This window comes from Lolium rigidum, chromosome 3, assembly GCF_022539505.1.
Source record: "Lolium rigidum isolate FL_2022 chromosome 3, APGP_CSIRO_Lrig_0.1, whole genome shotgun sequence".
Taxonomy (NCBI): Eukaryota; Viridiplantae; Streptophyta; class Magnoliopsida; order Poales; family Poaceae; genus Lolium; species Lolium rigidum.
Genome location: NC_061510.1, coordinates 174,742,376 through 174,754,460, shown reverse-complemented (window position 1 = coordinate 174,754,460; position 12,085 = coordinate 174,742,376). Strand labels below are relative to the sequence as shown.

Below are 12,085 nucleotides of genomic sequence, written 5' to 3'. Positions count from 1 at the left end.
CATGCATGATACTACTTATGATACTCCTATTGTGGCTAGTCTAAAACGTAGTGCTAATCCTCGCCATCCAAACAACCACAAAGTCGAAAACTCGTAAGTGAGCCCGAGCTTGAGTGATCCTCATATCCACATTGCATCTAGCCGTTGGCTTTTATAGCTGACGTCACAAGCCTGTCCTTTATACGAGGCAGCAGTTCGTACGTCTACTACACGCTGGAGGGGGTGCCAACCACTTTTACCGTAAGCAACGTGACGATGCAAGTCAGCAAGTGAGCAGTCCAACGCGGTTTCTGTCCTGGAGGCTGGAGGCACCTGTTCTTCGGTACAGGTTTGTCAAATGAGGGAAACACACCCATGTATGGAAATGCCCATGCATGACAACAATTTTATGATTCCTGGTTATGCCTTGCAGGGATGAATCAGGATTATGCACCACGTTCTTCGTTAAGAATTTCGGAGGAACCGACATGAAAGTAGGAGTATCAAAGGTAAGTTGTTTTTAAGTCACTCACACAAGGCCTCTTTTTGTTTTTAAGTCACTCACACAAAGCCTCTTTTTGTCCGGCGCGGCCTAATACGGTGTTCGGCGCCTCGACAGGGAACGCTCCGGGCACGCCGCACAGAACGAAAAGCGAAACGAGGAGTGGCGGGACCGACGCGTCAGCGGCACATTCAAATTTAACCTAACCGTCACCTACCTCGCAACGGAAGTTATTGGCGTGCAGCGACGGTGCAGTTCCCGCAGAGGCGCATCGAAGTGTCTCATCACGCCTAGCTCTGCGTGCCGGCGTTAATGAGCGCCACCGCTCCCCCGCCTCCCACCGGCCTATAAAAAGGGTCGCTCTCTCATCGTCCCTCACACACGAACCCTAGCGCCTCTCACCCCAACCCTAGCCGCCACCATCTCATCAAGAGTCGACGCCATGTCTGGTAGTGGCGGAGGCTGAGGTCGCGGCCGTGATCGTGGCCGTGGCCGCGGCAGAGCTGCACGCTCGCCGTCGCCTGCGACACCGTCGTCTTCATGTCGGACATGCAGGAGGAGGAGCGGCAAGTGCTGTTCGAGTTTATCGTCGTCCTCAAGGGCGACCCACTCGGCATCGAGAACCTGCCGGACAAGTTCGCTGGCGATGAGCCGGGCTCGCTACATCTGCGGGAGGCTGCCTGCGGCTGCTGCCGGTGGATTGTGGACGTGATCTTCGACGTGCGCGCCAAGATGTATCTCCACACCGACTGGGAGAAGTTCGCGAGCTACCACCACCTCCAAGCCGGCTTCGTGCTCACGTTCTCCTACCTTGGCGAGGCCAACATAAGCGTCAAGGTGTCCGACGAGACGCGCTGCCGTCGGCACTACCACGGCGACAACGACGAGAACGACGACGACTGAGTGTTGTTTCTTCGCAGCAAAAATAGGCACGAAAGTTTCTGGTTATTCTGCCTCGAAAGAACCAACAGGGTACCGTCAACAGCTAGATTTTCTAGTTTGGGTGACTAGGTGCGTCTAAGAGTGTTTTTTCTTGGCAACGAACACACAAAATCTGCGATGCTAATACTAGTTAGATTTCATTATTTTGCAATGTTTTATATTTGTGTCACCCATGGTTGAAACTATGTATTAGTTTGTGGAAACCATGTTCCATACTTTGTCTTAGTTTTCCGAATTATGTATTAGTTTGTGGAATGTTTCTTCTCTCTATTGAAAAAAAATGCAAAGAAAAACAAAAAAAGTGTATTTTAATGTTAAAAAATGTTTGAGGCGGCATTTGGGGGACGCGGCTGGGGCGAAACACGTCCCCAAACGCTCGATCTGGCGCCGTTTAGGGGACGCGGCTGGAGATGCTCTTACCGTCTGTTGATTCCAGTATCCGATATCTGGTTCAACCCTCATACCCCTGTTTTCTCAGGACAATATAAATAACCACCGCCTCATGCTATTGCACCAAGTCATGAAAATCCAATGAAACTCTTCAGATCTGCCAAAAGAACATCTGGCTGCATCCAAGATCGACAACATCGGATTAATGTGATAGATTCGTGGGAGAGCAATCAGCTATCATTTACATGGTATCACTAGGCCCTATCCCAATATTATGCGAAGCACTTAAATTAGTTATATCAGTCTCCTTGTAAGAATCTGAATTATATATTACTTGAGCAGCTTCATGGAACCATTTAAATGTAACACTCTATGTCCAAAGAACTAGAAAATCAGTTTATCACCCAGGTCGCCCAAGTCTTTTCCCAGATGGCATGTAATGTTACACATTTTTCGACCACACTGGCCATACTATGCCACGCCTAATTTGATCAATCCTTTTAACAGTACTTGCCATATGCTTACCTGCCTGTAGCTGCCTCGACCACAACTTTTTTGGTATGCCTACATTCAGCAATGCAAGAACTAACTAATCTTGTTTTCAGCTCCTTTTTGGTGGAGCAGCTGACCCTCTAGTGCTCTGGTTCAACATGTTTGAATAAATAGGGACTAGCCATTTTCATCGATGCCCCGCGTAGGCCCTTTTGTGAAAGCTGAAATGGATGCACAATTACCTGGCACAGGCCAAAAGTCCTTTTTGATTTCACCAGCCTTAGCCAAAGATATTGAACAACAAGCCAATCCTACAGGTTTGTTCTCAAAATTAAATGAGGCACAAGCTACGATATAATCGCAAGCTAACCCTAACCTCTTGGAACTTCTCGAACATAGTCCGTGTATATATCTTCGCGGCAAGCTTCTCTATTGGTTCGCCGACTTTGTAAACCACTCCACAGGACAAAAGATATGGAAAAAAGATTAGTCAAAAACTTGCAGTCCAGGGGCGGTGTGGGAGCACATGGATAATATATGCGGGATTACCAGATGTGTCCGCTTCTCCTGGAAGCTCTCCTCCGCATCCCTATCGTACAACAGTTTGTTAAACTGTTTAACAAACACGTGCATCGCCGAGCCTGGAGGCACGTAAGTCTTCAACATGTGGTTCGCACTTTCGCTTCGCTGAGTGCTGGTCATTCTAGCACAGAAGATTCCGCTGAAAAACGGCTTCGCCCACTTGTCCCTGGTCTCATATATTTGGTACACATATGGATTCTTCTCCAAGGCATACATACTCAGCATCTGCATCCAAGCAGCCTCGAATTCATCCTTAGTCAGCATCTGATTCACAATCCGGTGGAAATCAACCTTGAACTGGCTGTTCTTCCCATAAAGGGCTCCTAGCCTCTCCTTTGCTTTCCGTAAGACATGCCATTTGCACCATCGATGCTTCATCGCCGACAGTACATTCCCAATAGCTACCTCCATCGCTCTGCACTGATCTGCAAAATGACACAACGGTCAATTTTTTGTGTGGGAATGGGCACAGTTTTCTTTGGAAAATTAGGTCGATTAAATGGTAAGTTAAATGGGTTCCCCCAGGCTGTAGAGAAGTCACCTGTGAGGACGGTTACTGGTTTTTTACTATTCATCAACTTAACAAACTCCCTGAAGACCCATTCAAAGTTCTCGACCTTCTCTTCACGCAGCAGCACGCCTGCGAATATGACACTATGGAAATGGCTATTCACACCAACAATCAGACCAAATGGCATATCATATACATTGGTTCTGTACGTGGTGTCGAATGTGATTGCATCTCCAAAATAGTGGTACTGTGCCCTGTGCCCGGCCTTTCCCGGTTGTCCAGAGTAGGTTCATGATCCTGCTGTCATCGTCTACTTGCACGCTGTAACTGAATCCAGGGTCAGCTGCCCCCATCTCCGAGAAAACTTCTATTGTTTTCCTAACATCATCATATGCTTGCTCACTGCTGATTTTACCACACAAAGTCCTCAACGCCCTTTTCGTGAAAGGTACATTTTCCATCTTCCCGAAGAAACTTCCAATGATACTGTACACCTTGCCAAGAGTCACGTTATTCTCCTGCAGCTGTTTGACCAGATCTTTAGTGTAGCTATCAATGTGTTTGTGCGACAGCCAATGCGCTCGCTCGCCAAAAGAGGCAGACAAATCATGACTGTGGTTGTCCCTGTGCTCGCAAATGTACCACCCGTTATCCTTCGACTGCAGCAAACGAATGAGAGCAGGGCAAAGGCAACGGGTCGAGTGAGAGTTCGTGGCCCGCGGCCTCCCCTGCGAGCATCGAGTAAACAGAAATGTTAAAAAACCTAGAGGTGCCCCTATAAATATCACACAAGCTACACATCCAGGATTCGCTAGAGTGGAAAGAAATCACGACCCGCGGTGGATGGCGAATGACTCACCGAACCCCCGCAGACTATTTCTTGCATGCACTTCACCCGCTCGACTTTGAGCCTGACCTCACACCAAACACCTGTTCCCACGAGTATAGATTGTACAAGTCGTAAGCCTCACCAATCGAATTGAACGTAACCCCGACATCTGGCACAATTACCTCGCCATTCGGCCTGGCTGGGAAATCGCGAAGGGTCCTCTCCAACGCCGTGACGCGGGTTGAGTTCAGTGCCCTCGGGAGACGCCTTCCCTACACGATGCCTGATAGCATGGAATCGAACACCACAAAAGATTCAGCTCTAACAGAGGAATTTTACTTCTGAATTCATGTAGGAATTGGAGGATCGCATCACGACCGATCGATTTTTTTTATCCCAATGGTGTATTCATGTAATGCAGTCGAACAACAAACATTCTATTGGAAAAAAACAGGACCAAAAATCATCGCCAGGCCTCACCTTGCCCTACGGGAGAAAGAGAAGTAATTCCCCTGTTTTATCCTAGGACAGCTAATCATGTTCAACCTTTTTATTGCTAGCTACGCAATCCGGAAAATCGTCTGCACAGCATGGATTTACCAAAACCACATGTCATGCTACAGCTACCGATTACCAAAACAGTGTAGATAAAGGGGGAAATGAACGGAACGCTCTGACAGTACAAGTACCTCCTCTTCCACCCTGATACGACGGCGCACCCGCTAACCTCGCCCGCTTCAGCAACAGACGCATCAGCTGGCAGATCCGCTCCATTGCCAGCGCCGCAGTTGGCTCCCACCACTGAATTCCCAGAGCCATGGCTGCTGCTGCTGCCGTCCAGGGCCAACGTCGTGGCCGCGGCCGCAACACAGCTAGGCTGCGAGGAGCATCCAACGACGGCCTCCACGTCAGCAGGGCCGGCCCCAACTTGCGCCAGCAGACATTGCAAGCTATGGGGGATCAGAAATTTGTTCAGATGCATTTCAGAGAGAATGGTCTATCGCAAAGGGGGCGGATCTAAGAGAAATAGCCGGTGCGTGGGGGAGGGCTTACCTCGGGGGAACCTCGGGTCCAGATCTCCGAAGAACTCGGCGGCCATCCCGCGCACACAAGCCGCAAGCAGAGCACTGAATCTTCCCGGCTACCCGCTCCCCTCGCTCGATCCTGTTCCTGTTCTAGACACGCGCTCTCTGTCCTGGACTTCGTCACCCAACCTGTTCATAGAATTTAATGCGTCGCTGCCATCCATGTATAATACGACTTGCCACGCTGGCCGACCCGTTATTACCATACAGCATTTATTGGCCACAGCTGCAGCCAGGACCGCACGTCGCGTATTGCGATATCCAGACCACCCTAGCCCGGGCGCTATTCGTCCGCCCTCCCACAAAGTGTCCTACCTTGCAAGGCTAGGCGCTAATTTTGAGCGCCAAACTGCTGGCCACCCGCTGCTCTCCACGTTTATCTAGGCAGAGGGAATATCAATCAAGCGTCGTCGGCTCAACGTTGAGTCTTTTAGCATCTATGCTAGCCCCGACACCAGAATTTGTAGTGTACCCATGCGAAATGACTAGGATTCTAATCCATCATGACTAGGATTCTAATCCATCGTTTGATTGTACATGCCCTCGGAGCATCTTTAGTCACGCCTATGTTGCCACGCTTGGAGTGCATCTTTTCTCAGCCCCAAAGGCGTTCCCCGAACTTTTCTTTTGCAAATTATATTATTTGAACACAGAACCAATTTAAACACACGAAACACGAACATTTGTTTCGAATGAAAATAGAACAAACAGTAAACTAAACGGAAAGAAGTTCAACTAGATCAAGGCGCCGACACAATTGATGACTCTCTTTTGAGCCACCGTGAATGCTCTCCAAGATCATCTTGAAGTTGCTCATGAGTGCTTGAGTCACGGATTTCTACATGCATATCGATGAAATAACAAAAGTTGCAAGCACATGGTGATCAACGATCGCAAGAGGGCCCTCACACTCATAGGGACCAACATGCCTGGCTCAAGTTTTCCTCTCACATTTAGTCTTGAGACGAGGTAAGAGCGGGGTACCGAACAATAGCAAATTCTCTTAGCGCTCAACAAAGTGGCAACTCTTCTGACCTAGAGGCGTCGGATTGTTTTGACAAATGTTGCCAATTTGGGATAGATGCCAGCAGCTAGATAATATTCCTTGGTATTTGAGTTTCCATTGATCTCATAGTTGTATGGTAGAACATGATCTTCCACAAGTTTCGGGGACACTGGAGAGCGCTGCAGCATGTTAATGTCATCGTGCGATCCAGCGATGCGGAAGAAAGAATACCAAATCCACAGATCATGATCTTCCACAGCTTCAAGTACCACACTGCAGAGTGATGCCCTTTGTACAAACCTTGTTAAGCAAACAGACAGTTCTTCAATGACTAGTGCATGCAATCGATTCTTCCAAGCATCTCAGAAAATTCTCTCGCTGCATTTTGTGCTATGATCTTAGCAGTCTATGCTTCATTTTGCCCTCTCAAATAGTCTTTGCCAAACTTTCCACCATGGCTCTATAGAATTTATACATGCATTCGATGGTAGTGGACTCACACATGCGAAGGTAGTCGTCATGTGAGTCGGTAGTGACATATGCAAGCATCCTCATGGAAGTGGTGCACTTCTAGATCGACAAGAAACCAGTTATGCCGACGACATCGTGCTTCAGCTAGAAGTAGTCATCGTACTCTCTCATGCCATGAAGAATTTCCATGAATACGTCCATTCTCATCCGATAGCACCAACGAAAATTATCGGCTTGTGTTGCCTCGTCGGAAAGTAGTCGTTATAGAGCATGGTATGTCCCTCCAACCTATGTTGCGGCTTTGACTTCTTTCTTCAAGGCTTTAAACTTTCACGGCCGGCCCTTCTTCCTCTGCTTAGCGTCATCAAGCATTTTTGGAAGGCAACTAATGATTGAAAGGTGCTCCTGAACATTGATGTCGAAGTTTTGCTCCTCCTCCATGATTTGTTGGATCATCTCGCATTGTTATCCATGTGTACGAGCAAACAAAATCATTAACAGCCGAACAATTTAAGTGCATGGTGGACGCACGGGGAAGCCGTCGTGTTCAGGGACGAGTCGGTAAACACCTAGCCAAGCCAATGTCTGGCGCATGCGAAATATTCCGTCAAAATGGTCGGCGATTTGATCAGCGGTGGGAGGGATGGGAGGGAAGTCGTATCGCGAAAGAAAGGCGGGAGGAAACAACGTCAGCTTTGGTCGATGGAAGGTGGGTACCCGTGGCTTTTAATTGCATTTGTCGCCCCCGCAACAACCCCCTGTGTAGCGTGGACAGGAAGGGGGCGCCGGACACTCTATTAGGCTGCGCCAGACCGAAGTTGCCTTTGGAACGTGCGGCTGAGGCAGTCAAATATTCAGTGCGCCCCAAATCTCTTTGAGGAACACTCATGGGGATGCGACTAGAGATGCTAGTAGTATCTCCGGCTGAAGCACAACTTCAAAGATGAAGTCCTCAAGAGTGGTTAGGGACACAAAAATGCTGTCTTGTGGCGGTGCCTATTGACTCCAAAACCATGTGCCTCGTAAAATCGACCAAGATTGATTTTAGCAACCGATTGCTATGGCCTTTTGTGTAGTACCATTTTGGCATCCTCGTCATGTAGTCTTGCCACCCTCACGCTGCATTTCTCTCGTATGGCAAATAACGCAGTCCTCTATAGGCCGCTAATCTGCCTCATCATATCTTTTATCGTCATTTTCTACGTTGTCTTGAATACAGGTTTGCTGTTGGACAAGGAGGTTGGTACTCCTTCTAAAACGTAATTGGTTGCATGCAAGGAAATAAGGAATCTCCATCCAAGACAAGCGTCGCTCTCACACTTGGTTGCATGTATCACACGAGCACTAGAAGGCTGTGGTGTTTGGTTGCCTACACGAGCAGTTTTGGACTTGGTTGACACATGCTTGGTAGTGTTTGGTTGCCTCAAAGGATCTTGATATAGCATTCTCCCGTTAGAGTGGCGAGATTACCTCACACTCCACACAATTGCAATTGTCTGAAGTTATATTGATGTGGGTGTTTGGTTGCCTACAAGAGTAGTTTTGGACTAGCTTGAGGCATGCTTAGTAGTGTTTGGTTGCCTGAATAGATCTTGATGTACTATTCTCCTCTTGGCACTCCACACAATTTCAAGTGTAACCATAAATGGCTTCACAACACACCATACCATGCTATAACCACGAAGCAACTTAAGCTCTTGTGTCATATCACATTAACTAGCACGGCCATTAAAAGTAACACCCTTAACTAGTACTCCCTCCATCCGCGAACAAGTGTATTTCTAGGTTTTATCTAGAAAACATCAAAGAAGATTGCGAGGTTCTTGGACTTCTTCTCTTTCTTGAACAAATCAATAGGTGGCTTTTGTACATAGAACTTTTCGAGGAAACGGATGTAAGAACATGCCATCTTAAGAATACTAAGTCAAACTTATTCAAATACCTTTTCAAATTTGACCTGTACAAATGCAAAACATTTATGACACTAAGCTAGTATCACTAGATTCGACTTACATATAGATTGATTTGGTATACAGATTCATAATCTACCAATTTAACATCATACATGTTCGTACTCATTTCAATAAAGTTAGCCAAATTTGAAGAATTTGACATAAGACAAAAGTTACAGATACACTTATTGGTAGACGGAGGAAGTACCCCCATTAATAGTACTACTTAACCAAGCTCGCCACAACACATCAACAATGCTATGTCCATATTTACATGCCTTTCTAGTTTTTGTGATTCAACTTTCACCACTAGTTTAACCAATTATACACATTTCATTAAAATTATACCATTGAAAACTTTACTTGAATAGAAATTTAATGGTAAGTGAACCGAGGCATAGCCCGGATGGTTGCCGGGTGCTGATACCTGCAGTGACCCGCGAGATCCCGAGTTCGAGTGCTAGCGCCCGCTCTCTCGCTGTACACACCAAATATCTTCTATTGAATTGCTTGGAGGGCTTCTTACCCCCCAAGTCGCATTTTTTTTTAAATTTAATGGTAAAAGTTTAAGTGAATGTAATCCAGATTTATTTGGTCAAATTAAACGTCATCTCGTAAATATTTTTGGCATGGTGTCTAACTAGTCTTTCCTTGGATGATGCCATATCTCACTATGTGATGATGCAATGACAGTGAGGCAATAATAAAAACAGCAGAACAAAGATTATTGATGCACTTTACACCCCGTCGACAACACCAAGAGAAAGGAAAATAAAATAGTACATCGGGTATGTACAATGCTGCTGGATCAATTAAATCTTCCTTAATTCCATTGGAAACATAGACTAGGATAGAGTATACTAGCAGGTACACCAATCATCCGAGCATACAAAACAGAAGTAATTCTTGTAATCTTCACCAATAATAAGTAATTAACAAGCCAATCCCGATTTCCATCTGAAACACATATAGTTGCGACAGACCAAGTTCTCTGTTGCATATTAGAGCTCAGAAGCAAGCGTCCAACAGGCAGCAGCAGCAAAGGGCAGCCAAGCTGCAAAAGCACAGAGCAAATAAATATGTATGTTAGTTGTGGTCAGTACACATAACATTGTTATTTTCGCATGTTCCATAGCTTTGAAATGAGTGGACGCATGCTATATGCCAAGCTTGGAACAGGAGAAAAAAAATACAGATACAATTCTACGGTGGTTAAATTTAGATAAATTGTTACTTTGAAAAAACTCAGAGACAAATACTCTGAAGTTAACAAAATCAAATCTATTTTGACCGTCAGCTGGGTGTCATTTTATAATTTGTATCTTTTGGCACCCAGTGCTAGAGGAGGGGTTGACAGCTAGGAGGTCAGTTGAGGCAACCACACGCTGACAGATCATGGACGGCAGGAACAAGTCTAGAAGTTGAGCGACGTGGGGCCGACGCGCTGGGCTTTTCCGAGACCAGGACACCAGGTCATGGTCAGCTCACGAGTAATCACCAACTAACTCAGCAGCCCCCCAACTCCCTCTCCCTCTTGGCCAGTGGCCACAAAAAACAATGACCCCCCAACGACGCCGACGACCGTGAGGCACCACCGGCGACTGGGCGAGCCTTCATAGATCTAACGTGGTAGAGTAGAACCAAGAAGAAGGATGATTCGGGAAGGAGGGAGGAGACGTACCATCCCTCCATGAAGGAGGGCCCGCTGCTCCCCTGCTGCCGGGGCGGCTGCTGGGCGTAGGGAGGAGGGTATCCCTGCTGCGGGTAGCCTTGCTGCGGCGGGTACCCCTGCTGTGGCGGATACCCCTGCTGCGGCGGGTAGCCCTGGGCAGGATAAGCTTGCGCCGGCGGCGGGTAGCCGGCCGGAGGGTAGCCTTGCTGCGGCGGGTACGAGTCTTTCCCTGGATACCCTGAGCAGCAACAAATTAACGCAGTCGGATTATTAGTTAGTTAGTCAAAAAAGACAAGATCGATCACAAAAGCAGCGGCCAGATCGTAGACAAGATGTGAGAAGAAGAGGGAATCGAGGAGATGGATCTTGAGGCGACCGGAAGGAACGGACCTTGCGGCGGAGGCGCGCCGACGGGTGGCTGCTGCTGGCCGTAGTAGCTCATGACTGCGGCGTCGGATGCAGGTCAATTCTCCGTTGGGCGACAGAGGGGGAGGGAGAGAGGCCGCGCGTTGTGTGGGGTGGATAGACAGCGGGGAGGCAGATATAATTAGGCGGAAGAGACGGCACACTGAACTGAAGCCCGCCTGGCCTGGGGTGGAGGTAGCTGTTGGGCGTAGCCGTTGGGCTGGGACCACAGGGTTGTTGTGCCCGTTGCATGCCTACTACTTCTACACGCCAACGGGCAACGGGCAAAAACCTCTCTCTACCAAATTTCTTGAAACGCTTGCTCCATTTTTTTAGATCTTATATATTTTTTCAATAAAGAGAATATATTAGCAATTACATTTAGTCTTTACAACAACCAAACGTCCTAAAGATATTACAGATGCACACAGCTCTACTATATATAAAAAAAAGATCACGCTACGATGATTAAAATCTTGTAACTGCAACAAAAACAACAACCAAGACAGCACCCGGAGTTTGCGTTCTCAAAACAATGCCTTCAACAAAGTCATTGTCGGACACGATCCGTTACTGTTTTGTACTCCTCTTGTGTTAGCACCCCCGCTTGCTAATATCGCTGCTGCAAGTCAAGGAACACCAAGCAAAGTCCTCTTCTCTATGAAGACTCAATCCGTTACTGCTATAACTCAGACCTCGGCCGCCATAACATTCTCCGTCACTATCTTCTCCATGCAAATAGAAAACCGACATGCCCCATGATGACAACAGATAGCGAAGCTTCACAACACTCCCTCTTGAAGCCACACGGCTACAAATATGGGTGTCCATGATTGAATGCCATCTGATCCAGCAATCTATAGGCATCATGCGCGTAAGGATATCGTCGACGAAGCATTCCAGAACTCGGCACTGACTAGATCAATGAGGATCGGCATCAAGCACAACATATGAGCGTAATTTATTTTCTTTTTGTCGAACAAAGATGAAAGTTTTGGGTAAATTGTTTGTGTGACCAAGAAATTATTGTTTTCGCAATGCCAGGATCTTTGGGAATATTTTGGTCTCAATATAATAGTGGGCCTGGAATCTAAAAGTATTTAAAACATTATTTTTAATTGCTCCAAGTTTCCCATAAGCTTGGACATGCAAAGTTTTACAAAGTTCATAAGGGCTTTGAACTGGTCGGGTTTGGTGACAAAGTCTATACCAAGAGATAAATGTGATGGACACTGGTTTTCCATAGGTTATGTAATTATGCTAACTA

At 47.0% G+C, this 12,085-nt stretch overlaps 2 protein-coding genes across 3 annotated transcripts; both read right to left on the bottom strand.

Moving 5' to 3' along the window:
* Positions 1-2,174: 2,174 nt before the first annotated feature.
* Positions 2,175-4,312, bottom strand: LOC124698675 (protein FAR-RED IMPAIRED RESPONSE 1-like). 2 transcript variants are annotated; one of them, XR_007001043.1, is made up of 5 exons: positions 4,258-4,312; positions 3,429-4,126; positions 2,865-3,312; positions 2,682-2,744; positions 2,175-2,547 (listed from the first exon to the last, which is right to left on the bottom strand). XR_007001043.1 is itself a non-coding variant. In XM_047231143.1 (4 exons), the coding sequence occupies exons 2-4, from the start codon at positions 3,583-3,585 to the stop codon at positions 2,735-2,737; spliced, it is 642 nt and encodes a 213-aa protein (XP_047087099.1). In that variant the 5' UTR covers positions 3,586-4,126; positions 4,258-4,312; the 3' UTR covers positions 2,654-2,734. The 2 variants fall into 2 exon arrangements, 1 of the variants encoding a protein (XP_047087099.1); XM_047231143.1 differs by lacking the exon at positions 2,175-2,547 and having other exon boundaries at positions 2,654-2,761; positions 2,855-3,312.
* A 5,133-nt stretch (positions 4,313-9,445) lies between these two features.
* Positions 9,446-10,969, bottom strand: LOC124698674 (cysteine-rich and transmembrane domain-containing protein WIH2-like). Its single transcript, XM_047231142.1, has 3 exons — positions 10,804-10,969; positions 10,423-10,651; positions 9,446-9,795 (listed from the first exon to the last, which is right to left on the bottom strand). The coding sequence occupies exons 1-3, from the start codon at positions 10,853-10,855 to the stop codon at positions 9,750-9,752; spliced, it is 327 nt and encodes a 108-aa protein (XP_047087098.1). The 5' UTR covers positions 10,856-10,969; the 3' UTR covers positions 9,446-9,749.
* Between the last annotated feature and the right edge of the window lie 1,116 nt (positions 10,970-12,085).

Excerpts from the sequence above, each read along its gene's own strand:
- LOC124698674 (XM_047231142.1), bottom strand. The coding sequence starts at position 10,855 with ATGAGCTACTACGGCCAGCAGCAGCCACCCGTCGGCGCGCCTCCGCCG. Across the intron at positions 10,652-10,803 it reads CGGCGCGCCTCCGCCGCAAG|GGTATCCAGGGAAAGACTCG; the intron begins GTCCGTTCCTTC and ends GTTGCTGCTCAG. Across the intron at positions 9,796-10,422 it reads CCCTCCTTCATGGAGGGATG|CTTGGCTGCCCTTTGCTGCT; the intron begins GTACGTCTCCTC and ends GTGCTTTTGCAG.
- LOC124698675 (XM_047231143.1), bottom strand. The coding sequence starts at position 3,585 with ATGCCATTTGGTCTGATTGTTGGTGTGAATAGCCATTTCCATAGTGTC. Across the intron at positions 3,313-3,428 it reads ACCAGTAACCGTCCTCACAG|ATCAGTGCAGAGCGATGGAG; the intron begins GTGACTTCTCTA and ends GTCATTTTGCAG. Across the intron at positions 2,762-2,854 it reads AGGAGAAGCGGACACATCTG|TGGTTTACAAAGTCGGCGAA; the intron begins GTAATCCCGCAT and ends TGTCCTGTGGAG.